Source organism: Falco naumanni, chromosome 1, assembly GCF_017639655.2.
Source record: "Falco naumanni isolate bFalNau1 chromosome 1, bFalNau1.pat, whole genome shotgun sequence".
In the NCBI taxonomy this organism is placed as follows: Eukaryota; Metazoa; Chordata; class Aves; order Falconiformes; family Falconidae; genus Falco; species Falco naumanni.
The window spans coordinates 111,144,280-111,171,923 of record NC_054054.1 but is presented as its reverse complement, the minus strand read 5'-3'; the positions used below and the strand labels follow the sequence as shown (position 1 = coordinate 111,171,923).

At 43.1% G+C, this 27,644-nt stretch overlaps 2 protein-coding genes across 4 annotated transcripts in view; one reads left to right on the top strand and one right to left on the bottom strand.

Moving 5' to 3' along the window:
• Nucleotides 1–70: 70 nt before the first annotated feature.
• TADA2A (transcriptional adaptor 2A) lies at nucleotides 71–27,439 on the bottom strand. Of its 3 annotated transcripts, none has more exons than XM_040577951.1 (16): nucleotides 26,663–26,763; nucleotides 25,016–25,198; nucleotides 24,080–24,186; nucleotides 22,921–22,980; nucleotides 22,197–22,288; nucleotides 20,578–20,735; nucleotides 19,073–19,161; nucleotides 18,212–18,284; nucleotides 11,848–11,911; nucleotides 9,825–9,868; nucleotides 9,184–9,294; nucleotides 7,723–7,794; nucleotides 6,971–7,103; nucleotides 6,196–6,239; nucleotides 3,535–3,608; nucleotides 71–1,646 (listed from the first exon to the last, which is right to left on the bottom strand). In XM_040577951.1, the coding sequence occupies exons 2-16, from the start codon at nucleotides 25,038–25,040 to the stop codon at nucleotides 1,461–1,463; spliced, it is 1,332 nt and encodes a 443-aa protein (XP_040433885.1). In that variant the 5' UTR covers nucleotides 25,041–25,198; nucleotides 26,663–26,763; the 3' UTR covers nucleotides 71–1,460. The 3 variants fall into 3 exon arrangements, 2 of the variants coding, with proteins under 2 accessions (XP_040433885.1, XP_040433893.1); XM_040577959.1 differs by lacking the exon at nucleotides 26,663–26,763 and adding an exon at nucleotides 25,879–25,945; XR_005825263.1 differs by lacking the exons at nucleotides 71–1,646; nucleotides 3,535–3,608; nucleotides 6,196–6,239; nucleotides 6,971–7,103 and adding an exon at nucleotides 7,980–8,083 and having other exon boundaries at nucleotides 26,663–27,439.
• ACACA (acetyl-CoA carboxylase alpha) overlaps nucleotides 26,523–27,644 on the top strand; it is a 148,031-nt gene continuing 146,909 nt past the window's right edge. Inside the window, exon 1 of the mRNA XM_040577878.1 lies at nucleotides 26,523–26,603. The gene's annotated coding sequence lies outside the window, so the exon portion shown is untranslated. The remainder of the gene's footprint in view (nucleotides 26,604–27,644) is intronic.

Genomic DNA, 27,644 nt, shown 5'->3' with positions numbered 1-27,644 from the left:
ATATAGATACAGGCAGCTGCGTGACCTTTACAGTCTCACTCAGAGTCCAGGAACGCAGATGTTAAGATTGTTTCAAGTCATTTTGATTTTATTACAAACCAAAATACTTCACATTCAGTAGCACCTCAGGTACACAGGATAATTACACTTGGGGGGGAAAAAAACCCCAAACCTCAAACCTGAACACCTGAAATAGGTATCAGTATCGTCGTAGCTCAGTTAGGCTTTTCTACACAAGACCCCAAATGTGAGCGCACCCAGCATCCCACTGCTTTGGCTGTTCGGTTAATCGTGGGATGTCATTTGAGTGTTGCAGGTCGGCAATGGAGCTGCCGGATAAAGACTTCACTGCCTAGTGAACCACGCCAAGCTGCATCTGAAAAGAACCGTCTTCAGCATCCACTTGTATTTTCAAATACAAACGTTTGGCGCTGAAGTCGTACCATGGATCATTTGATGTGACAGGGGGTGTGTGTGTGGAGTAACTTGCTGTACCTCGTCATCGCGTTGTTGGTCAGCTGGGCATGTCATCGCTCTCGCGGTGAGCCGAGGGGATAAGGTCCCACCAAGAGGAGGGCTGGGCACGCGCTCTGGGCGGTTCATGCTGCTCTTCCCCCGTTACCTTTTGCGAGCGAATGTCGGGGTCCTGAGCGTCTTTTGATTTACGTTGCGAAAGGCTGCTCCGGTTGTAGCATCCAGCCTTTCCAACATCCAGCCTTTCCAACCCAGATCTAAGCTGAGGGATTATATATAACTTGACAATCACAAATCAGGTGGTGAGCAGATGAAGCTGATTGGTTTGTACAGTGCTCTCATGCTGTGGTATGTGCTAATATCACATAAAAGTAACAACTGTTGAGGAGCTTCCCTGCAATGTCCTTTCCCATCCTTTATCACAATTAAGTTAAAAAGACTGGACCACTGCAAGCTCTATTTTTGTATCCTCAGGCGTGTGCTATCTCCTTTGAAAGCTGACACTTTTAGGAAGGAGTACAAGAAGGGAGGGGACTGTGTTTCCATACCCCTGTACTCACACAAAGTCAAACGGTGACTCTTATTATGTGCTGCTCTTCTGCCCGTATTCTGTGTCGCTGTCAGCATAAAAGTACCGTGATTCTCTTTTTAGTTACAAGAGGTGTTAGAAATGAATGCCCATTCACATTTAAAGATTAGCTTATATGGCATATGATTCTTTCCAGTGCTACGTGGCAGCATAATTCTGACAACAGCAGTGTTAAACAGCAGAGTCAAAAGGAAACCAGACAAAGAAATGTCAGTATTCATACAATTCAACAAAGCTCCCTACTTGTTTTTACAAAAAAAAAAAAAAAAGCCCCAAAAGATTTTAAACAAAAGGAAATGTCCTTCATTCAACGCTGTTAAAATCTTTCAGCGCTGTCAAAGTGACTTCAAAGCTTCTCCACATCTGCCTGCTCCAGCCAAAGCAATGATGTCTGTCCTCAGGCTTTCGTGATGTACCCTTCTCTGATAAGGAAATCATAGATTTTCCTGGTTTTGTTCACATCGATCTTGATGAGTGCTCTCGCCTGCGCCAGTCTCAGGCCTCCTTGTTTGTTACACTCGTTCACTAAAGCAGCTTTATACTCTAAATAGGCTCCAGGGACCAACCTCACCATCTGACAGAGCTGGAAAACAAAAGGTGAAGTTAATAAACGGTAACACTTGTCATGCTCTTTCATTCCATGATGCCTGTTGGGGAAGTTAGTAACATTGTGAATATTTCCCTGAAAACGTTTTAAATGTGTGGGGTGTTTTTTTTTTGTATGGGGGAGGCATACAGTAATTGCATTATGAGCTGTTTCGATCCACAGGTAGGGAGGGGAGGAGCCTGCTGGCTGCTGCATTCAAAAACATTCCTGACTTAAAAAATAAACTAGGAGGATGAAAGCAAGCTCTGGGCTCACAGGAGCGTAACTATGAGTGTGTCCTGTGTGGGCGTTGTTCTTTACAAACCACGGGAAGTACACATGCCAAAGAGACTTGCAACCAGCAATTCAGCGTGCTGGACGAGAGCCAGGGAGGGCAGCTGTCTATTAATCCCCTGCAGACTAAGTCTTTAATACCTTTCTACAAAAGCAGATGCACACAACGCCGCCTCCCCCCCCCTCCCGCCCCAAGCCTAGGATGGAAACCGTGCGGGGGGAGGGCATTACACGTTTGGAAGTTTGGTAAAAGGAATCGCTTTCACATGCCCCTGTGCGCTGCTGGTGGGTTGCGATGCTCCCAGTTAGCTCCCAAATACCAGCCGCCTTCTAGATGGCGCGCTGTACCGCTCCCAATGGACGTACTGGCTGTCTCCTCCTTTTAATAAGGAAATGCTTAATAATTGTTCCTCATTGATAGGAAATTGCAGAATTTGGAGGAACTCAGACTTTATGTCTCAGCTGGCGAGGAAATCAGATTCCCCATATACACTAATGTCCTAGTCGCAATTATTTATATGCTGAGTGGAGCCAGAAATGCCATGTTCCATGGCGAATCTGTGATCTGATTTTCAATGCTGCCATCTCCAGTGAAGGGGAAACAGCTTTTACGCAGAGGGAAAAGTCTGAAATACATCTGCAATTCACATACACTGACATCTGCCTTCTGGACAATCTAAGAACAGATTATTTAAAAAAAACAACCCAAAAATCTTTTATTTCATTAGTTTTCCAGTGTTGCCTTTCACTGAAGTAGAGGGCAAGCCTGCATTGGGATGCAGAAGAAACTGAGCTACAAACACAGGGCAGGCCCCTTGCTCGCTGTTTGCCTCTCTGGGGGCTGCAGCCCCGTTTTTGTCTGCACTGTGTTACCTTCCCTGTGCCACCGATTGCTTTAGGTGACCATACAGGTGCACCCCATACGGGACCGCACATCTCAGCGCCAGGCTGAGCTCACCGCTAAGAACCCATGGCTTAAAGAAAGCCAGATTCCATCCTTTGCACATGCGCATACAAACAGCTTGGTATATGCACTGTAAAGCACAAAAAGGGAAAAAAACCACATGAAAAGAACAATACACTGTTACCACCTCCGTGGGTCACGTTAGCGTTACAGTGAAAAACCAGTGATAACTGGTTGAGGTTTGGCTGTGAGATACCTCTAATGAAAGCACTCCGCTATTCAGTTTCAGTGATCTGTCCGGTGAAGCCCTTGATGAAATCCTCTGCCGGTTTCAAAACCAATGTTCATTAAGAAAAAATAACCCTCCTGCTCGCCTCGGCCTCACAACAGAGGCAGAGAGGATGTCATACTCTGGATGTTCTAATAGCACATAATAACACCCTGGTGCTCTCCACCTTTCTCTGCTAAATAAGCTAATGTGCAGCAGCTGTGCTGTGCGTATAGTACGGTAACTGAAATTAAGAAGCCAACTGGAAAACCTGAATGATTTTTATGAGCAGGAAAGAGCAGTCAGGGCGTATAACTGAGGTGACATTCACAGCACCTGAGACAGATGGTGTGAGCACCCCTGCACTGTGCAGAGAAAGTTGTACACAGACTATCTTTCCATTCTGTTCCCTTCCTCACCTCCTTCTCCTTCTCGTTGAGTTTCTCAGTGCCTGGGAGCCCCGTGAGGTTCAGTGGTGGGGCGCTCCGTCTACCTGCAGAGACATGAAGGGAAAACACTGAGGACCTCTGAGCAGTGCGGCGGTGGCGGTTCCTTAGCTGTGTTATCACAGAGGCAATTACATCCCCGTGATGTTAAGCCAGTATGATCTGAGTGTTTATAGACATGGGTTATTTAGGGCTCAGCGTAAAACCTTCACTGATTTGATAAAAGGTACGGTTTTGTAGCTGACATAGCACTGCGAATACTCGCACGAGGCCTCTTGCACTGCTAAGCTGGCTCGCAGGAGGAACTGGAAAGCAAGTTTTCTGTCAAATGGGCAGGGGCTGTGGCTGGCTGGGCTGCACCTCTGGCTGCACAGGCTGCTCTGGCTGGGGTTAGGGCGGGCAGTGCCTGCGGAGGGTGTGCACAGCACACAGGGCCAGCTCCCAACGGGTGTGAAACCAGCATCTTACAAAGATGCTGAGATCTATTCATGTGATTGGCAGAAAATTTCTCCGGCGTTACTGACAACTTCATGAAGCAGAGTTTTCTTTAAAGGCCTTTAAGTACAATGCAAATATCGTAAAGCAAATGCAGTTTGTGCATGTATTTTTGTCTGTTATGATATTGAAACAAAAATCTATTACAAGGTAGTCTGATAGTTCTCACTTTCACCGTTGTTTATAACTTTGCTGAACTTTAACTGGTGGAGCTTAAACTTTCACACGGGCTTTCCACTTGCAGGTTTGGTTGTTGGTTTTTTTTTCCTAATAGCATTTCTGTTTTAATTTCCAGAGCTCAGAACAAAGCTAGGGCTATTAATTTACATTTATAGAAAGTTGCCCCCATGCTGCAGGTTGCATATTTAGCCCCGTTAGACATAGGTCTCTCTATCCCAGGGCAAACTTCCCAAATTTGGCAAAGTGATGAGATCTTGGGAAAGCTGCAGCTCCATTTTCCCAAGGACTGTGCTGGCTGCTGCTCCAGACCCGGCCCTGCCTGGGTCCCCACCTCTGGGACTGGGGAGTCTCTCTTTTTTTCTCCCATGCATCTGTAGGGAACAGATGGGAGCCTGGCTGGGTGAGGGGAGCCTGACCAGAGAGAGCACTGAAGGGCTAGAAAGAAGCCGGAGCAGTGAGTCTCTGGTAGGTGCAGAAGTTATTTTGAACCACTGCTTCCTCTTTCTATGGCCTGGAACGAGCTTGCTATGATGAGACATGATAGAATACAGTTTTACTCTTTTACAAACCTAGGAAATTACACAAATTATATTGAAGAAAACATATTAAGGCTGCAAAGTCAAGATCTCAAAATCTAGAAGTGAAGTTAAGCAACATTAATTTGCCCTCTTGTATATTCAGTATGATGCAGCCTTTAATTATATAGACACGTGGCAGTTTTTCCACAGTATTCTTGCCTTATTCAATATGCAAGATGTTTGCTTAATTAGCAACTATATGGTATTTTGTTTGGGTTTTGTTCAACATGTGATACTGGTTGTAAACAATGCACGCTGTCTGAGTTCCATAGGCAAAACATTTCATGTTCTCTTGGGCTCTTCTCCTTCATGGGCCACTGAATACTTCACAAAAAATTATTTTCATTCTTTACACTAGCCCTTCAGCTGGGGGGGGGGGTACTGTCCCCATTCCATGGGCTCTGGATGCCTGGCCTGAGATACACAATGCTATTTTGTCTCCAAAATACCAGATCTCAGTGATCACCAAGTATGTTTAAAACATAGTGCTTGCTGCAATGACTAATTGCTTGGTATTCTGACCCAAATTCCCAAGGTACCTGGCAGAAATGAGGAAGAACATATAGACTTGCTGTCCACCTCTGAGAAGTTTGGTTCAAGCTGTTTATTAGCATCCACATAAAAACTGGACGCAGAGAGAGAGAGCTAGAAGCCAGTTTTCCCTGGCAACATTTAACAGCCTTATAGTAAAACTTTATCGTAGTCTCATTCATTGCACATCACCCTGTGGCCTCAACAAATGAGATGGGATTTCATAGAAGTCTTGTCCACAAGGGCTCTGACTGACCCCTGAATCTGTCCTCACAGAGCACTGAAAGAACTAGGGTTCCTCTTGGCAACAGAAAGCCACAGTCTGCGGTTACGGAATTAAAGAACATAGAAGCATATTCATAGGAAAGGAAAACTGAAGTTGCATAGGCAACCCGTGCCATCTCATTCTGTCACTCTGGGGTGCTTGGTGCACCCATGGCCTGTTCCTCAGCAACTGTTTTTTGGTGTTCTGCCCTCCCAAATCTGCTTTCTGTCAGGGTCATATGGCATGTGCTATACAGCTTCACTAAAAACCTGGATTAGCTTGATCTTTTAAAGATAAAATGTTGTTCTCGTGTGAAAATTCTTTCCTGCCTTGTTAATGTAGCTTTAGAATAGGTTTTCTACCTGTAGTCAGAAAAATCTAGAAATTCATCAAAAACTCCTACAGGATTTGCACGTGGAATGAGCTGCAGATTGAGGTAATGTTGACTTAAGCAGTGCTTAACTATGAGGCTTAAGGACTGATGCTTTAGCACTCAAGCAAAAGAGCCACTCTCCAGCAGGCTGTCAGAACAATATTACTTATGTATGGCTGGCTTTTTATCACAGATCGTCATCTAACAGTTACCTGAATTTGAAGGAACTGGTACTGTGGGAGTCAGGCCGGAATCACTGAAAAGAAAGGAAATTTTCAAATTGCCTTCATGTTTTTTTTAAGAATAACTGCATATATTGGCCCTGAAACTACTTCTTCCCCAACTCCAATAATTATACAATTCAACTTGCATAACCCAGGCACTGATCTGAAGTCAACAGGATTTCTAAATATTTAGCACTCCCAGATTGAAGACCATGCCTGGAACCTGTTTTAAGAAAAGAAAAAAAACCAACCCAAAACCAAAGGGAGGGGATGGCTAGGACAATAAAAAATTCAGTGGAGACTGACTGGGGAAATTACAGATCATCTTCTCCGACCATGTGGCTTACAGGATGCATTTCCTTTGCATTGCAGCTTGTTCCCTAAATCAAAGTGCTTATGCAGGGTGACTACACATTAATAATGCTGCTACATCTAAAATCATCTGAAACATTTAAAGTGTCATCTGTGCCTTCATTAATATCCATAAAGACCTCATTTCCCTCCATGACTTTATTAACAGCAGTTAAGTTCCTGAAATATAAAAATACAGACAAGCGAGGCTTTGAGCCCTTACTAGTCACTCCTTGTCTGCAGTGCAACAAGCACCACTGCTCCTATCTGCAGTTTCTCGCCCCGCTGAATTCTGTGGACTGTTCCTACTGCAATAAACTGGGAACGTGTTTGTTGTCACACAGCAAAATGTGTTTGATGCAGCTGACTAAAGCACAGGTGTGTAAAACTCCCAGCCTTACTGTAACCGTACATATCAGCTTGTCGACTGAGCCACTGCTGGCAGGCGCTGCTGTCCTGGATGTACTGCAGGACCTCAGAAAGCATAGTGCGCTTCAGGCGCTCCTCCTCTCTTGTCTTCTTAAGGTGATCGTATGTTCTGGCACCTACGGCAAACAGACACCACGTTCTTGCCAGCTGCCTTGGTCAACATTTTCAGACTGTTGGGTTTTCTGCTTTAGGAAATCAGTGAGAAACTGTTCTCTAGCTCTGGACCAGGCTCAGCTATTCTCCCTCATGACAACTACTTGGCATCAGAAGGTATTAGATTCCACCCTGCACCCCTCCCGCTATTAATTTCAGGCCAAAAACAAACAAAAAAAGGCTTCCATGATCCAAGTCTGGGATAAACCAGGCCATTTCATTTATGTAGAGGTCTTAGGCCTCTCTCCAGATATCACGCTTGTTGACAGCCAGTGAAAGTGTCCAGAGATAAAGCACTGGAGACCACTGTGCCATGACGTTTTTTTGTCTGAATCGGCTGCGAAGTGGTGGCTAAAGCAGAGCTCTGCTAGACAGCACGTTCTCCAAGCTGATGGCTCAAAGTAGCTTTAAAAAAGCACAGCTGGACTGAAGCATTATTGCTAAAGACTTGCTCAGTTGAAGAGCTAGCAAACGTATTTCAAAAGTAAGTGTCTTTTTATTCAACACATCCTAAATGTTGTAAAATCATCCTTCCGCACCTTGATGAATGGGAATGGGCTGAATAATGCATCAGGTACTTACTACAGAAATTGGTGATTCCTGCTGCTCTGTATTCCTGTAGTCGCTTTATTTCCCTTCGCAGCTCAAATTCCACTGTTTTACCCCAAGAGTAAGCAGAAGGGAAATCCAAAAAACAAATGTGGGTCAGTGGGGGTGGCAGTCAGCTGTGGTGTAACATTGCTGTTTCTCACTTGTCTACACGGTTCGGCTATGAAGTACATAGAACCACAGACAGGGTTAACCTCTCTGCACAAGTCTGTATCAGATCTCAAACTCACCGTGTCCTAACACTCCTCCATCACAGATTTAAGCTGGTTTCTAGCATTTGTGTGCTCAGAAAAGTTATTTTATCTTCATGCTTTGACAGTTCCTTTGCTGTATCCTGGACAAGGCAAATAACCATAATGTAGGATTTCTGGAATGCATTTCAGTAGTTTTGAAAAACTACTTAATCCAGGCTCCTCAGAGCATCTAATATTGTCTTTGAACTGTGATTTTCATAACTGGACCTTCCAAAACTTTTCCTTGCAGACAACTCTTTTCCGGGAGTCAGTAAGATTAAATACCTGTGTTCCTTTTGCTCAGAGATATTCACTGCCTATAGCTTTTATCAGCTGGCTTCCAGGCATTGCTTACTTTTACAGTGAGCAAGTTTGCTTGTCTCGAATTTGTTTACTCATACTACTCGGGAGATCTGTGTAATTCGTGTACTTGGCTATCAGGTTAACTTGAGGACTTCGCTGTCACTACAACAACAAAACTGGGTTCCAGGGCTAGCACTCACATGTGGGACTCATGATTTTGCTGGGTCATACTTTTGGTATTTCACACACAGTGTCCTGCAAATACAGTCACAACTGTTTAAGTGCTTTGTTCCTTCTAATGAGCAACAATTCTCCCCGTTTAAGTCACAGAATTAAGCAGGATGTAATGACTCGTACTGGAATTTGCCTAAATGCATGCTATGATTATGCATAAAGACTCAAGATGATTCGGTGATGGAACAATGCCTCTCCCTTTAAGGTAAGGGACATAATGACCTCAGTACTATATAATTATGTACACACATAATGGTTTAACGTGTATCTTTCAAAGAACTCACAATTTGCTGCCAGCTCCTGGTTTCTCAATACAGACATAAATTCTAGGGATTTTGTTCTCTCACTGATACAGAGTCCCAGTAAATGAATAGTGGTCTTTTGATAAGAAAATATTACTTCTAACACATGACCAGAATGTTCAGTCAACTGTGAAATCAAACAAAGAACTCAGACTAAGTTAGTGGAAAAAAACACTTGCTGCCTATATAATGTATCAAACCACAAATGTATTTGTTTTTCTGAGGTAGGTAGATGGGGGAGGAGGAGACAAATAACCTCCTGCCCTCCAGGAGTGGTATATATTTAGGAAAGATTGCAGATGATGCAACCGCTCATTAAGCCTATTGAAGAAGAAACATGCTAAAATCTTCAAGGTACTTACATGCATGGCTTTCAATGAACTTATCATGCTCTACCGGTCCAAGAATTCGTGCAAACCGTCGCATTGTTTCATAAAGGTCTTGAACCTCCTTTGGATATCGCCTTTCCAAAACTAGAGGGGGGAAAAAGCAACACACTTTTATCACTCCTACTGGGAGAAGAAAATAAATTCAGTGGAACGTGAAGTGACTACCCAGCCCCTGTGAACTGCCCAGAGATCCAGATCTGGTACACTTCTTGGCCATTTCGGTGTCACAACTACAAATTGCTGAGTAAAAAGCAACAAAATTACACATCCCTTAAAATTCTAAAAGCATAAAGGATGATAGAATAGTGAAGTGCACTTAGGATAGTGAGATGCACTTAGAAAGCCTAGATTTCACCGTCACCCCTCTCCCTCCTCAGTGGAGCCCAAAATGCTTCTGAAAAGCAATTCTGAGACAATGACTAAAACAGAGCTGGGAGTAGTTAGAGCCAGCCGGTTGGAAACAGTCGGGGCAGGAAATCTGCTGGAATTCAGACCATCTGAATATGGTCCAGTATGAAGAAACCACACTGGTGCACTGGAGACAGAGAACATGTGAAGTTTTGCTTCCCGAGCAGAGGCTACTTTAAAGTTAAGCAGTTACACCTGATACTCACTTTGAAATTTTCTGAGGTTGATTAGTCCATGATCTCTTATAATTCTGTAATTGAGAGAAAAATGGTGTTAGGAAAAGGCATTTAACTCATGTATTACCTCATAAATACAAAGGCTTCAGAAGACACTTTGGTTTTGACCGACAGAGGGGTCTAAAACTAAAGACATACGAAATTTCCATAACCTTTGTGCTGACTAGTGGAGACGCATGATGCAGTGATGCAGTGTGGCTTTAATCAGGGTAAATTTTGGATAGTGGTGTGCATTAGTCCAACTCAGACAGTACTGAGCACAAAGGGAGCTACAATTGCTTTAAAGGTTCAAAATTGCTTCTTTAGGCACAGATTTCACATCTACAGTGTCTTATAACTTGTCCTTCCAAAACTGGAGGCAAAGGAATGTCTCGTGAAGCGTGATTTCCAGCTTGAGGGAGACAAACGTCCTTCTGTGAGAGCAGGGGTGAGAGATGGACTGTAAATTTCACCACCGGGAGTGGGATGAAGGAATTTCTCCACGACAGCTTAGATTTTAAAAAGAGGGAAATGATTTAGGTAACTCGTAAGTTTGAAACGCTCCTGACAGGATCAGGGAAATGAGCAGAGGAAAAAGGCAGGTCAGATATTCACAAGTGTATAAGAAATAAATTTGTCAGAGGTTTCAGCAAATGTCATGTGGTCGCTGCTATGTGGCAATTCGACAAACACACGACTTTTGCTAATGATAAGAGATACTACAATGTTGAGCTTGTCAAGGTCAGGTTGGAATTTGCTCTCTATAATCCATTACATTTTCTTCAGTATGTATAAAAGAACATTCCTGTCCCATGTGGAGAAGCCTTTCTGAGAGTGACATCAGCATTTTTACGTCATTTTCCAGATTTTTGTCCCATCCTGCTGCAGAAACTTTACAAAAACTGACACCGTTTTGAGTTATGTCACTGAGCCTTATGGCACTTTCTTTCAGCGTGACATGATTTATCATAATGGAAATCATGCCACGTAAATATTTTTTATTTATGAATTACAAAGAACCTGGTTGATACATATCAACTCTTACCTGTCATTCAGCAGAACGATGCTGTATTATGAAAAGGAACAGAGGAGTCTTACTCCAAATTACTAATTCTTCCAGGAGGGAGTAATTCAGCAAGATATAATTTTAAATATTGAACAAAGTATTTGAAAGTTATAATAAAATTGAATTTAATGAATAAATTGAGTCATTCTAGAAAGCTGTCAAATGAACTGAATAAATTATTCAAACTCAGGTCAGCTGTATAGTTATCTTCAGTACACATTGTGGAAAAGTAACTTATGGACCACTAAGAATTAAAAATAATGATGCAAACATTTCTGTGGAGAAAGAGGGGTCTAGTAATTAGTCACAGACTGGCAGCTTGCTTTTTTTTCCTGAAGTAGAAAATGAATTATGCTTAGTTCATAAGCATCACTCAGGGAACAAAAAGAAAAGAGATTTGCCTCTTCTGTTCTGGTTCCTAGCCCTGGATCTATGGTTGGTTTCCCAGATAGTATTTTAGTTTCTCATTCTGCAAAATGGCTATGTGATCTCATAAGGTGTTGCAAGAAGTTTAGTTATTTATGTATAACTGGATTTGGGATAGTAATATGAAGAGCATTGTGTACACGACTTTCGTGCAGTAAAAAGGACTGGGAAAGAGGTTTTTCACAATTAATGACTTGTTTTGAGAGTTTAAAGGAGAGTTATGGTGTGTAGAGGTCCTTTGTCAACCATGTGTACAAATAAGCAATCAGGGTCTGTTAATCTGTGTTTTCTGGGCTGGTACCATTGCTAAAGTCACGTGCCTGATCTTAATCTGTGCACAGAAGGAGAACCACACATCCAAGATGAAGCCTGTCATGCAAATCTCATAGCAGAAGGTCTCCATGCATGGGAATTGTCCGGAAGGTTGCTATAGGAAATCAATTAAGTTTAGTATTGGGACAACACTGGGGACCAAAACATGGTAATGAAGCAAAGGAACAAAATTACTGCTTGAAAACTCACTTTTTTCTTCTCTGTCTTTCCTTTAACCTGGAGTGATAGATATCTACAACTGCAATCTTCAGAGCTGCAAAATAATAATAAAAAATAATTGCAGAATACATAAGTAATCACTGTACTGGGCTAATTTTCAAGCTTTCATGTTCACGGTAGGCTGAAATGGTCACTCTGCTTTGCTGTTTTAAAAATCCTGTGGCAATTGTACAGGGACATAAACTCACTAGAGGCTAACCTTCTGCAGGCTAGACATGCTACCTGTCAAAGCTTTCTTTTGCTTACTCCTTCCACATACATTACTGCCTGTAAATATGAACCTGGGCAGATCCTCAGAACTCTTTTCCTCCTCCTTCTTGGACTGTTTTACTGTTAGCACTTATTTGTTCCTTTACACGTGCAGTTGTTAAGTATTCCTTCTCCTGAAAGGCGAAATTATCAGATTTAAGGATCTGAGGTATCATCTGTGGATAAAGGCTTCTTTGCACAGAACAAGAACTCCAAAAAATAGAAAGAAACAGTTCTGAACTGTGAAGATTCAAAGTAGCCTTTCCTACAGTTCTTAAAAACATCTACAAGATTGTAGCTTGTTAACTTCTAGACTTATCTGTCTGCCAGAAGAACAAAGAGAATAGTTCACGACAATGTGAAGAAGCACAGGAAAAAGCCACGCTCATTAGAAATCATATCCTTTTCAAAATCAAATCTGTCTGCAGTCTGGCTGATCCACTTGGAGATCCTTCAGCTTCTTTTCCTGTAACCATTTCGTTAATAAACTTTTTTTGTAAATTCTTGAAAGAAGAGATAAGGAGACACCTATTACCTTCCCTTCCCACATTTTGTTAAATAACTCAAAAATTCTAGGTCATTAAATAAGCATAGAGTTGGCCCACTTCTTTGCTGGCTTTTTTTCCTTTACGTTAATCATTTCAATATGCTCTCAGAAGGAAGAGGCTTCAGACTTGACAGTGGGTTTACAGTCTGTAGAGACAACATGCAGCTCTTTGAAACTAAGCAAGAGCACGTCCCCTTTCAGCCCACTGCGCTGTGGAATCAGGGGTGGCCCAAGTGTGACAGAATCCAGAATCCACTCCTTCCTCTGTAGTTACAAGAAAAGAGCAAAACTGATACTGGGAGTTTATTGATTGCACTCTTCAATAAATAATAAATAATGCAATTAAGAAAGAAGTGTGGTTATGTGCCTATTTTAAAATATGCATTTATATGTAAACACCAGGAAGCCCCGAGCCTCTAGGCAATTCATCTGTGCAGTCCTCTGGGTAATAAAATTCCTTACGAACAGGGACAGCTAAAGCCCAAAGGCTGTGTGTATCAGCTCAGGAGCAAACAGTTTTGAGTTACACTTACTGATCCTGTATTACCAAAAAATCTTTAATTTATACAAGACTGATTTGATGTTCATCTAGGAGCAAAAGATTATGTGTGAAGACAGGAGGGCTGATACAATATTCTTAATTCTTTTTGCAAATTTCTTGCAAAATGAGTGTGTTGAAGAATCATCATGTACTTTCATAAAGAGCTATTCAAGTTCCCTAATTTAAGAACAAGCACAGGGCAAATTCTCCTTCTTGCTTAAATGTGGGGACAAGAAATTAGGAAATGCAGCAAGTTAAACATGAATGAAAGCTATTACTAAGTGTTGGAATAGGTGCCAATTTATGGAAAATATTCTTACATTTTTAAACCCTCTGCAAGCTAAGCTAACGTTATTTTCTGGGGTTTGTGTGGGCAGATCTTAATAAGTACATGCAGAAATTGCATTGGAAAACCTCTATAAATATCACAGGTAATTATGCACCTGTAACTATTGCATTTTGATGCTTTCACCTGAGCGCACAATATTCTGAAAGAAATTACGATCAACCGGGGAGGGGAAGGAACACTCATGAGAACAAATGAAGGAAAAAAATAGACCTTCGGCTTCCAGAAAAATTAGTATTTGCTGCCACATGCACTTTTGGAGGGGCTTTTGTTTTTAATAGACATATTCACACAGGAACAGCCGACTACAAAATCTGGAATGCATGAATAACTCAAGACTACTATACTGTTACATGCTGCATTGAAATGAGAGCAGAGATGCTGTACGAATGAAAATGATTTGCCTGTGCTTTTTCCCCATGGATTATACTAGGGAGGCAGTTGTTTGTACTGGTAATTAAAGATAATCCAAGCTGACACTGTGTTCCAAAGTGTCCATTTTGGGAAATGATAAGGTTCTTTGAGATGGTCAAAGCAGCTTTGAAGGATCCAGTGATAGGCAGAAATTCAAGGCTCCTTTCTTCATTCCAAAAAATCAAAATATTTTGGTTTCTCAAGAGTGTGTCCAAAACAGTTTCTTTCCTTTTCATTCCTCTTCAGCCTCATTTGGCCTGCAAAAACTTTTCAGAACACTAATGAGCGAGACCTTTGTTTCATGCTAGCTAACCTGTTTGGCATGCAAGGCCCCAATAATGGGAAGAATGCAAACTAATCGAAGTAAACAGGCTGTGTATCCAGTGTGTGCCTTGATTGGTACAAACGTAATGGCCACAATCCAAATTCACTCTCCCTAGAGGAAAGCAGGAACCTAGGCAAACAGGGTATCTGCCTTCAGAACATGTCAGGAACTTCCACAAAAGAACCAACATCATGTAATATTTAGAAGAACACTGACTGCCTCATATTTTATAAAATTAAATTTCACTACTGTACAGCCAGAGTTGCAGTCTATTTCCACTCACTTCTAAACCTGTGGTTTCAGCAATTACCTTCCAGTGTTAGAAGTAAAAATCATTTACATGAGAAGGCAAAGGGAGAAAAAGCCAGAAAAAAAGAGGAATTACTAAGGTTATAAACCAGTCTGATGAAAACTTGTAATTCATGAAATACTCAAGCACTCTGGGCTGAATTAGATTTGTAACTAGTTGTTTCTTTTGATCTGTCCATTATGGTTTTGTTTATGTGCAATATATATTTGCATGCGTCTACTGTATTGCAAGTAGTGAGTGAAAGTTAACAGTTTAAGAAGCTAATTGAAATTTCATACAATTTCTACCATCTCACTAATATCAAGAAGTGACTGAACAATGTCTGTGACCTCCTGTGTGGTGGGAGGAGCTGGTGAGTCAGCAGGTACAGGTTTCTGTGTTCCTCATAAAAGGCTGCCTGGGAGTCTTTCCACCTTGTATTAAATTGCACTCTTCTTTCTTGTGGGAATAACGAAAACTTGCATTGAGTGACACAGGAAAATGTTACAGGGAAAATGCAATGATATCAGGAAACAGAGATCAAGCAGCTTAAACCTAGTACTTTTTATAAAACGATTTTTACAAAATGTTAAGAAAAGCAGAGCAATGTGAAGGAAAGGGAAGAAGGAAGAATTCCATTCCAATGAAAGCATCAAATATTCCTGCGTTATGTGCAATCTAGACATTGCAGCACTGATCTGTGTGACTAGTGAAACAAAAGAAAGAAAGAGAGACCATAGAAATTGTGCTGGTTGGTGTGTTCTCCAGGTCTAGCTTGAGTAACTTTCAGAAAATGGAATATAAAAGTAGTTTTCGAAAATGAATCTTGGGCCCAGTGAGGTTTAATGTATGCCAGGAAAACAAACAAGAGGATTTTTTCACAAACCTGATACTTAACCTATGCTGCAAGACCCCCCCTTGGGTTTCTCTGGGCTATAAAATATGTTAAATCCCTGTTTTACAGCTTTACTGTACAAACAAAAAGTTTGCTATTTGGCCAGCAAAAATGTGTCCCGAGCAGGTGTGGAAGACAGCCACAGGGCAGCTTTTCAAGGACATTTCTGTAAGATCTAGTGTCAGAAGTTTTCCAGTGGGCAGGGCTGGGGCAGAGGGGCACGTGAGACCCCCTGTCTCCCCCCTATGAGAGATAACGATATCCTGGGCCTCCAGGGCTGCCTCACAGCCTCCTCTGCTTGTTAACTACAAAGTACAAAGCTTTCTCAAATCATCCAAGTGCCTGTCCCTGCCTTCAGATCCAAACGTTGAGCGATTTTCTACAGTATGAAATCCTACAATTAGGTTGCAAAATATTCTGAAGCAATCAAGCAAAGTCAGCATCAGGGAGGATGTGCCTCCTTCATTTTTTGTATTAGCTTGGAGAAGGGAAAGATCGAATTCCAAACTCTTTTAGAATAATTCTTTCTCTCCCCAAGATGCCTCATGTAAAAGGAAAACAGCTGGCTAGACCCTGGGACTTCATTTTTTAGAGGCATTCTCTCTCACATGGGCAGATCTAGCACAGCTGTGGGAAGGAAGATGCCAGAGTTCCTGAGCTAAGAGATCAAAAATGTAGTTGGTCACACCATGTAAGTTCTGCCAAACAGTGTTCACAAGGCAAATGCCTGACATCCTATACTAAATACCGAAGATAACTGAAGAACAAACTAGAGAACATCCAACGAAATTATCAGGTAAAAGATTTGATAGACAGAAGGAAGTAGTTTTTCACACAACACATAATTAAATTGTAGAACTCCTAACTCAATTGTGGAACTCACTGGTACAGGGTATTATGGGGGCAAAAGTACAAATATATATAGTTCTAAGAGTAGTTAACTAAATTCATGGAGGACAGATCCTTTGGTCAACATGGTCTGACCACAACACATGGGTCATGAAGTCTCTAAACTTATCTGCAGGAAGCGTGGAGATATGCCAGGAAAAGTATGTGCCTATACTTCTCTTACGTTCTCCTGCGCGTCTGCTCTGCGGTCCTAACAGGACACGGAGCTGAACAGACCAGAGGGTCTGGCCCTGCACAGCTTTATGACATTCTGAAGAGATGAGGAAAGCTGATTTTTGCAGTCAGATCGGCAACTTAAACAGGAGGCTGGTAGGAGAAATCTTAAATGGCTGAACTGTGCAGTGGGAGGAAGACAGGTGTATGGAAGACAATGCTGGTAAACCAGCTTGAATTAATATTAAGCTATCAATTAGTGAACAGAACTAGGAGTTTATTTTGCGTATTCAGTTTACCAGGACTCGGAATAGGACATGGAAGTAAGAAAATATATCTTTTCATAGCAATAAAAAGAGATGGCATGATGAATCCCTGACATGTCCACAAGCCAGTCCCCCATTCAATAAATGTTAAACGGGAAGAGAGACTGACATACGATTCTCATAACCTTTTCTGAGCCAAGGGAGCCTGCATTCCTTAAAGCTCTGTGTACACTGCTAAATTTCAAACTGATTTTTTAAGTTTGGAAAGACTGTTTGTCTGTAACAGGATTTGTCTGTCTCCAAGGGACGCTAAGGCTTTAGCTTAGAACTGCCTGACACAGGTAGGAGAATTCTGAAGCATACACACAGTACTTTTAAACACTATATGTACTCATAAATGTGGGGAGAGGTATGATCTTTTACTCTCTATGGATTAAAATGTCATTTGAATAATTCCTGTTATTTGGTATTTTAAGGCAGCTATGTCCAGAGAAACTCAGTAGCAGCAAGTGGACTCATACAACAACCATCCTCTTCACAATAAAAAAGTCAGCTTTTTTACATTTACATTTACATACAGCTAATGCTACTGTAACTCGGTGCGCACGTTTAACGCATGAAAAACCACAAAACTTCAAGAGCAGAACAGTTTCAGTGTGTTGCACGTAAGTCTTAAACTACATACCTCCTTGCTGCCTGTATTAATACCCCTCCCGGTACCAGATTTCCTAAACCAATAGAGGTTAGAATAAGTGACAGATCTTCTAAGAAACTAGATACAATATGGGAAAGGGCTGTTGGCAACAGAGGAGAAAGCGTTCCTCCTTCTGAAGCAGAACAAAAGTTGTGCCTTGCTACGATGTTCACAAATGTTATGCAGATGGAAGGAATATCTTTCAGCTGGGGAGGGGAATCAGTATCAAGCCATTGATGTTTCTGGTTTGTAATAGGCCTGTAGGTCTGTTTATTCAAACACTGATGTACTGCTAACTGTTTCCAGAGAAATTACTATCTCAGATAATTTGCTTCTACTTAGCTAAACTTTCTCTAGAGTTTATACTGGATAAAACAATTTGTGTCTTTCTTAAAGTGATGCCTACCTCTGGTGAAGACTACTCTGTTTCAGTCGTGTTCTACTTTACAACTGGCTACATTTCAGTAGTGAGTGAAATGCATTATTCTATATCTAAGTACGTTAGTTGATTAAGAGCTTTTAAAAGAGATTTAAAAGTGAGGACCATAGAAATGCTGGTGTTCAAATTCCAACACACAGAAATGAGATTATTAAAAACGTATGTTCACTTTTAAAAAAGTATGTAGAGAAAAAGAGACCCGGTAAAATGCTGCGCAGGCACTCTGAAACATTATTTTCAGACAATGTACAAAAATATGGGACTTACCATGCAAAATGTCTGAATCATCTTCTACAAAATCAATATCTCTCAAATCCCATTCAGCATAGTTGTCAAACTCCTGTTCAGAGGTGATTAATAAATTATCACTAAATAGCATTAAAAAATTGGTACTGAGTTTCAGCACATGTAGAAGTACTGAACACAGAGATATTTACTCATACACAGTTGTACAAGGTTCCATCCCTGAGCAACATACATCACAGCGGAGCTTTAACTAGGGAATGTATAATATGCACCCCCATGGCTGGAACTGGAACAGGGTGCTGCGACAGGATAATGAGAATTAATCAGGTAATCTCCATGACTCCCACACTGTGGTGGAAATTCTGCTCAAATGTACAAAAACAACAAGCCCCTATATGGCTGAATTCATTACTTCATGTACAGGAGCTTGTTTTGCAACAGGAACTGGGGCCCTGGGCCCACAGCTAAAACCATGGAAAACAATGCAGGTCTTTCAAGTGATCTTTGGATCTGGCTCATATGTGCTTCTCTAAGGCAAACGAAATAGAAGCATGCTGAAGCTGACCCCTTTTGCTAAGCATCTAATTCACAACATCTAGTTCGCTTACATAAGAGCCATTCATTACTGGACATCTGGTGGTAGCAGCATGCCGCACAGCCCATGCACACAAAGCCCTGACTCACAGGTTGCCTGCTAGCAGCTTTGCAAGCCTGCAGCGCCACCTCTGTAATTAAATCCTTGGTTTAATCACTCTGTCTTGTCCTCTTCTGATGTTCTTTATACGAAGAGTAGAGACTTAGAGGCAGGGGCAAACAAGTGCGCGTTTGCTGATCTTGCATTCAGTAGCAAATTTAAAATAATGGGAGGAGAGAGAGTCTTACCTCAACAAAGTCAGCTCTCGCTGGCATGTACCCAGCCATATCCCTGGAGAGCAAGGAATCAAAAGTCGGCCGTGGGGGATCATCAGCAGCTGAAAAAATAAAGGGTTTTAGTGGTTGTGTAGGGCTTGGGCTCTTTTAACAACCTGTAAATACGTGTTTCTCTTGCAGGAAAAGCAGGAATAATTAGCTGAAGAAAAAACACCTGATTGGGCTTTTATTCATTGTTATATTCAGAAAAAGACTGTGTTCACCCAGAGAAAAAATGCAATAATCTGAGATCTTCGTAGTATTCTCGAAAGTCAAACACAGAAATTCAAGGTAATAAATAGGTTATAAAATGTAAACTCTACATTTCAGAGCTCAGTGTCCCCCCGGTAAACCTCTGCAGATCACTCGGACTCAGCGTGCAGGTTCTTTTAGTTAATAGCAACGGGGGTGTTAAATCTGCCATCTTTTGGGTGCCATTTACAGAGGGATGCAATTAAAGCTATACAACTCCGGATTTTTACAGCCCTTCCCAACTGAGGAGCTCAGAGTTTTACAGACAATAATGAACCGAGGTTCACAGCACACTTGTGAACGAGCTAAACATTATAAGTCCCATGCTATAAATAAAGCAAGCTGAGGCACAGAGAATTTGTCTTGGCCCAGGTCACATAAAAAAATCAATGACAGCCAGGGACGGAACCAAAATTGTCTGCTTTAGCCCTAACCACTGTATTGTTCAATTTAAACCTCCAGATACCCAGCAATCTTATTACCCAGCCGTTCTGGGGAGCTTTATAATGGAACAGCTGCTAGACTGGGGGAATTCTAAAGATGTTAAATTTAAGGAAAACTGGAAATTTGTTAAGTTGCTGAAATTTAGCATACGCTTTTTAAAAGGCAGAGGTGTGAAATCAGCATAGTTTAAAGAGTAATTTTATGATAAATCACATCAGCGGTTAGGCCCAGTACACAGTGGATAATCAGATGAATGTTTTACAGGTAGAAATCCCTTCCCAGTTACCATTGCTACGCGGGGACTGGACAAGAAAAGTAATCGCTCCAGCATCAGGGTGAGAACCAACACTGGTATTTACCATGGCGGACACGCTGTTATGTCATGCCACATGTGAAGCAGCTTTGAGGTAGCTTGTCCTTTAAATGACTATGTGCATCCAGGCTTTTGCTGTGGTGATTTCTGTGAGTGACCGTTTCTACTGGCTGTGCAGGAACTTCAGGTTCATCAGAACCTGCTGTTTGTATCTGACCTCTCTGTTCCCTCCCTTCTCCCACTGAACCGGCAGTCTTGCCTATTTGATACACCAATGATTTAATACGTTGTGAAGAAAACTCTACTACTAGCGTTATCGAAGTTAGCCATTGGAACAAGCCCTCCTTTTGGGAATAAAAGCAAACTGCACATGCACGCCTTTCTCCAAAGGCTGCTCATTCCCAGTTTGGAAGAGCAGAGACCTTGTGGGGAAGCTCCCTGCATGTGCTAGTGGGCAGGGGATACTCACGGTGGAAAGGAATGGCTGTTTCGCTGTGCTGCGCCTCCTCTGCCTGCTTCAGGTTCAGTAATGTTGATGCAAACAAGGGATTGTTGATAAAGTGTTTCATATAATGTTTCTCACATTCCTCCTTGGATTTTGTACACATCTGGTTGGCCACATCCTGCCTGAAGTGGGGAGAGGGGGAGGCTTAATATGAAGAACACAGACATGGTTTTTTGTTGTAAAAAAAAAAAAAGAGGGTTTTTTTTTTCCTTTCTCTAGTGGTAAAAGATAATTTTGGACAAGAGACTGATTGCATTGTGTGCAGAGAACTGATATGCAATGATGTCTGAATTCACATTTTGTGGACTAACACTGAGCCAATACTTACACGTTTGATACAGCGCTAGGGAGCACTTTTCTGGTGGTCACGAGCAACACAGTTCACTGTCTTTACATAAGAAACTCCCTGGCTGATGGAATGTACCAAACTTTTTATATGTTTGAAAATTTAGTATTGTTATTTAAGAGCTTTTTATACATTTGACTAACTCCAGGTAATGGTAAATTCTATAGTCCGGAATCACATTCTGCTTCTCCACTTTCTCTTGTGATTTTAACTGGATAGTGGTTTCCCCTTTCATGTAGTGAAATAGTTGTACAAAACACATTCTAGAAATCTTTGCCAAACTTTCTTGGAAAAGTGGTTGACTAGAAATATGAAGTGTTTTGTCTTAATAAAATGGTTGTGTAAGTTGAGGACTTAAAAAAAAAAGTTAATCCACCAGCAGCAATCATTTTAATTTCTGTTAAACTAAAAACTGGATGCAAGGGATTCCAGGAAGAAAAATCAGTTTTTCCTTTATTTGGTAAAGGCTGAAAAAAGCCAAGTGTTTAAGGAAAAAGTTAAAATTACTTGTATTGTTAAGTAGGGCAAAGTGTACTAGACATACTTGCAGAACACAACTGCAACCAGTTTTCAGTCTTAATGATGACAGCAAGGTACACGTGAGATCTCACAGTTCTGTTTCAGTGAAGTCTGGAGTCCTGTACTTTTAATACAGCTATTTTTTCATGAAGGGGAAGAGAAATAACTCATGACTACAGATCTCCTTCATTTAGAAATGCATAAAAATCCTGTATCAACTACAGAAATGAACAGAACATAATGCAAAAATACTAAATACTTCCAGTGTTCTATCCTAAATATGACAGAGAAGCAGGGAACCTCCAAAAATAACAATACCTAGCTAGTCGACTGTAAGCAAACCAAAACCACACAAGGTAAGAAATTCTGTAGTTGGTTTTTACATAGGAGTAAACTGAGGCACAGATAATCTTGTGCAACAGTCGAGCTCCTTCAAAACCCAGTGATTTTACTGTGAACTGAGGGAACTTTGTACTTTACTGGAGGCGCCCTGCATCTCACAAGAAGCCTTTAATAATTTCATTGTATATCTAACTGCAGATTTGAAAACAGAATCTGCTACCCCAGTCTTCCACTTCAGCTGCTAAATTAGTGTCTCACCCACAACAAGTCATTGAAAATTCAATGTGCACTGATGTATTAAACGTTAAGGTCCAGTGAAATGAAAGGAAAAACTACCCATCATTCACTGAAGTTGGCTGAACCACTAAATTCTCACCAGTTTCCAAATCCACAGTCCATCACAGCTTCTAGGAGAGCCATTTCCTCTTGAGCTGTCCAGTTAGGATCCAAGACAGGGAAATCGGAAGTCTAGAGAAGAAAAAAGCAAATCAAACTGCTGTGATCCTCTTTTATAATCCACCACACCAAGAGCAAAGAAGTTCTAAACTACAGGGCAACACTGTATATAATATACAGGTAGTTTTAAACTTCTACTATGTCCCATGAAATCTGATCAAAGAATTGTTGCATTATTTAGGGCACTGGATCAACTACAGTAAAAACTAGTTTGTCACTGCAGATCTGATATACTGTTACATGTTGTATCCACCAGCTGTAATTCAACAATGTTACGCTACGAAACACAGTAAAAATTATGGAAGACTTTAAAATGATTAATTTTGGGGAAGAAAAAACAAGAATAAAGAAAAAAGTTGATTCACATGTTTAAAGAACTGGAAGTCCCATGAGACACATTTTGCTACCTAGGCACAATTAAAAAATGTAGCTTTAAATGTCTCCACTACTCCATTATGTTCCAGGTGGATATTCTTCTTTGTTCTCAAGGAAGACTTTTTCATTTTTTTAATAGATTTAAACCTCTGAATCAAAGAATTGTTATCACTTAATTTTTCAGTGTAATATTAGTAAACGAGGGCCTAACTCCTGGGAAGTTATGAAAGCTCAAGATGGAGTAGGTGTTTTCTAAAAGGAATATTTACCATTATCTCATAAGTGTGATCACTTTGATGTTTCTTGTATTCAAATCCTCGTGTGAAACACTGTAGAACGAAAGATTAGCATTATGTTAGTCTCAGTTCTGTCCTGAAAATATTTTAACTGTTTCCTTTTTTTCCTTTTATTCTCTGACCGCTGGATATCCAAAACTGACCACCTGATATGCTGAAAAAGATATTCAACTTTTCTGATTTAATTTTAGAAAAAACATAAAATGGTAGAAGAATCTCTGTTAAAACTGCATTAATTCTGTCTTTGTATCTTGCTTGTCTTTTGCACCAAGACATAACTCCTGTGAATTGACATACTTTTTTGTTAAGTATTTATGGCAAAGTTAGGCAGGTGAAAGAAACTTGGTGGTATGTTTTAAAGTGGATTGTTCCAGGAAGAGAGCACAGAGCATTTTGTAGGTATTGAAAACACAGTTCCCCTTTAATCTTGGTTCTCTGTTTAAAAAGCACCAGCATTGTTTGTGGCTATTTTCAACAGTTCAATTTCTGTTTTTTTTAAGTACAGATAAATGAACAAACATATACCCAATATGGTTTTGTGTATTTTGTACATCTCTGAACACAAAGCTAAGCTCCTTTTTCGGTTTTAGAGGTTACTGCCATTTTTTAATCATAAATAATGCAAACTTATTTATTTAATAATTAAAACTAGCACTACTTTCTGTGGTTATCAGATCACACATAATTTTTAAAGAACTGTATCTGGTCACAATTATCGTCAATATTGCAAATTTTCCTCAAATTTCCTTTTCCATTTGAGAGGGGGAAAAAAAGTGTAGGGACAGGGAAAGGGTGTTTTTTGATGGCTTTTCTTTTCCATGCCATAAAAAACCCAACAGAAACAATACCTCTCTAGACGTGCAGCAGCATGCTCCGTTACACAGCCAGGCTGACTGCATGTCTTTAGGTAGCTTTGGCTGCCTTCACAAAGACCTCCTTCAGCTGCTTATGCCTTAATTCTTCAGCCTCCAACATTTTCTTTGTCATTTCCCTGTCCCTGAGCAAATAAGTGTGTTGATACAAGTTTACAGAGACCAGTTATTAATGTGTTTATGGAACAGCTTGGCACCAGACAGGCCTTTGATGAGTTTCTCAAAGAAATTAATGCCTATGCTTTTATCCTTGCACTCACCTGCAAACATAGGAGGAAGGGAGGAGGCCCACACTCAGCACACTTAACGTAAGGCTCCGTGAGGTACGAAGAGCAACCTCGGCATGGAGGCTTATCAAAAGGGTCATCTGCAAAGCCAAAAGTAAATCTTATGCAACACAAACAAGGCACTGGTTCTGCAATCACCTAAATTCACTTGTGCCCAGTCATTTTAAGGGAACTCAACTATATACAACCTCTTTCTTACTGCAGATTCTCCAAATACCTCTTACAAAAGTTCCTTGTTCAGCTAGAGTTGCAAGAGAGAGGCTGGCACTGCATCCCTTCTAGACCTGATACACTGAGGGCTAAACCTAAACTTGTGCAACGGACTCAAAGGAAAATCTTCTCTGTAGCAGCCTCCTGGTACAACGCAGCAAGCTGCACTAGCTGCCTGGTTTGATCCTGTGCCCGTGCTCATCTTCTGCATCACAGACCAGCCCCAAGACCTTATTTGCAGCGAACACTGCACAGACTGCTGCAGTCTCCCATCCATCCACCTCAAGCTTGACTCGTAAAGCATATTGCTGTGGTTGCAAAGGCATCAGCAAGATTGTTCTGTAACCCGTCCAAACCTCAGACTCTACTCAGATTGCTGACCAAGGAATGAAACACTGCTCTGCAAGTTTTTCTTATTTTGTTCATTACAAAGTAGTCAAAATAAATAGACTGTCAAGTTGCAAGCCACATTTTTGCAAGAAAATGGATTTCAGCTAGCCCAACTATAAAAAATAGATAGAAAGAATGAGACCTGAATTCCTGCTTAATCATTCATGTATTGGTGCCCTTGAGAATTTGATCACAGAAGTGACCCTGTGGCCCAAATAGTTTTGTGCCTCCCCCCCCCCCCCCCCAGACGGCTGCAAATGTCTTTAAACAATGGCAAACACTTCCCAAATGTCATCTTAAGGCACTTACTACTGAAGGAGGCCAGGCGCTCCATCTCTCTCCCTTAGTGATGTTCTTGCTCCTCTGAGTTAAAACCCCTCTTGCCTAACAGCCCGTAGCTAAGCCTTGCCCCAACGAGTATGTCCGGAAAGGCAGCTCGCTCCCCACAGACGTCTCACGCAGCCCTCGCAGACGAGATGTTCCCAGAGTGCCCTGGACAGAAAAGCAAAAGGGATGTCAGCAGTCTTTGTAACAGGAACCATTTGACATGGCTGAGAGTCTGTTTTCTGTGCATGAGAAGAAATCAAGTGCGGAGAGACAGGATACAGCGGGAGAAGAGATGCAAAGTGATGGGCATATAAGGCAGCGCTGAACGGAGGCTGTTGGTGGGAGCTGAGCTGAGTTACGAACAGCCACTATGCAAGAAGGTGTTTTGCACCTCCAAGAGGCACCGGGAAGAGAATGAACAGGTCAGACGTGGCAAGGACACAGCAGTGCAAGAATCTACGGTGTTCATGCCAACTACATTTCAGTGTTGACTGCATGGCAGCTCCTGTGAACACTCCTGATTCACCAGCATCTGTGCAGTGAGGTTCCACACTGCCATCAGGGAACTGAGTTGCTTTCCACTGTGGGATGTCTAAAATGTCTCACTTTTACAAAGTATTTATGCTGGGAATGGTTCAGGCTTCTCACTTACTGAAACTCATGTTTCTCTTTCTAGACGTTTTTCCTCCATGCGCCACGTGAGGAGGCACGGTTCTGTGGGGGGCACCACCAAAGCTGTGCAGCCCCTCCACACAGACGGCAGCTGCTTCAACCCCGGGTACCCCCCCCCCCCCCCGCTTGGACCCTCAGAGAACCAAGAGCAACTTCCAGGCTGGGTTCCTCACCCCGTAAGTGGCACGGCCAGCTGCCTCGGGCACTCGCTGCACCCTGTGAGCCCCCTGCAGCGCCGCCGCTCTGGCAACAGCCCCAGCACCCCCCACAGCCCACCCCCCACCCCCCCCCACCGCCCACCCTCTCATACCCCACTTCCTAGTCTCCAGTCCCACACAGCCCTGTTCCCCCGTAACCCACCCCCAATTCTCACTCCACCACAGCACTGCTCCCCCATATCCCACTCCCCCCATAACCTCACTCCCCCATAGTCTCACTCCCCTATATCCCACTCCCCCCATAACCCACCTCCATATCCCGCTCCCCCCATAACGCACCTCCCATATCCCCATTCCCCCACAGCCTTGCTCCCATATCCCACTCCCCCCATAACACCCCCCATCCCCACTCCCCTTCATAACCCACCTCCGTATCCCACTCCCCCCATAACCCACTCCCCTGTCCCCACTCCCCCATATTCCGCCCCCCATAACCTAGCCCACCCCCCAGCCCAGGCCCTGCCCGCTGGCGGACCCCACTCCCCACCACCGCCAGGCGGCGCCCCCCGGCCCATGAGGCCCCGCCCCAGCAGGCGCGGGCGCGCGCGCGGCCCCTGAGGCGGGTGAGGGAAGCGCGCTCCCGCCATCTCGCTCTGCGCCCCCACCCCCCACCCCCCGCCGGTTCTCCGGACACCGCCCCTCCCGCTTCCCCCGCCCCGGATCGGCTCCTCCCCGCCACGGTACGGTCCCCGCTTCCCCTTCGCTCCTCACGGGCCGGGGCCGGCCCGCCGCCTCTCACCTCACGGCGGGTAGGCCCCGCGCGCCACGGCCTGCCGCGCCCCGCCGTGCGCCTGCGCCAGGCGTGCGCGCCCCCGTGCGCGCCCCCGGCCCCGGCCCGCCCCTCAGCAGCTGCGGCCTCCGGGCCTGGCTGCGGGGTCTCGCGGGGTAGCGTCCGTACTCCGGCCCCGGGCAGCAGGAGGCCCCGTGGCGTGCGGCCTGTGCCCGCCTCCCGCCCGGGCCGCGCCTTGGTCCCGCGGCTGCAGGGCGCGGTGGGGGTGAGGCGGCCGGGGGCTCGGCAGGCCCGCGGGCACGGCACGGCGCGGCGCGGCAGCCTCCCGGGGCGTCAGGCAGCGGGAAAAACACTTCATTGAGGGCGGCGATGCGCCGGCACAGGCCGCCCAGAGCGGCGGTGGGTGCCCGTCCCTGGCAGGGCTCAGGGCCGGGTGGACGGGGCTGGCAGCCACCCGGGCTGGCGGGAGGTGGCCCGGCCCCTGCGGGGGGTTGGAACTTTAAGGTCCCTTCCAACCCAAATCATTCTGTGATGTGATTTTATGAATTTAAACTTCCCATAGCAGTTAATACATTGGCTTTTGGATGGTTCCTGCCAAGGAAATAATCTTTTTGGGTTCATCCTTTTTCTGAGGTAGTGAAGGCAAATCTTGGCTAACTTTGCTTAAGAAAGGGCTGTGCAGTCCCTTCCCTGTCTGCCTGCAGACACTGTCCTGCCCACGGAGATCTGGTGGCTGTCTCCCACATATGCTGTGGGTGACCTTGCAAATTAGGTGCACACATGGGTTTTGGCTTGTGGAGAACATCCAGTCAGAGGGATGCGAATAGGGTTTAAGGAGACTTGCACTGCACGAAAGCCTAAGGCTTGGGCATGATATAGCTTGTTGTGTTGTTTAATAATTTGTTTTTGTATTGGATGGTCTGCACAGCCAACCTGGCACAGTGGCAATACTCACCTCATGGTATATCTTGTCACCTCTGCGGTAGCCTCG

Coding starts and splice junctions, on each gene's coding strand:
- TADA2A (XM_040577951.1), bottom strand. CDS start 25,040: ATGGAGCGCCTGGCCTCCTTCAGTA. Junction 9,869..11,847: donor GAAAGACAGAGAAGAAAAAA/GTGAGTTTTCAA, acceptor TCTCAATTACAG/AATTATAAGAGATCATGGAC. Junction 6,240..6,970: donor CTCAGTCGACAAGCTGATAT/GTACGGTTACAG, acceptor CTTTCTTTTCAG/TGATTCCGGCCTGACTCCCA.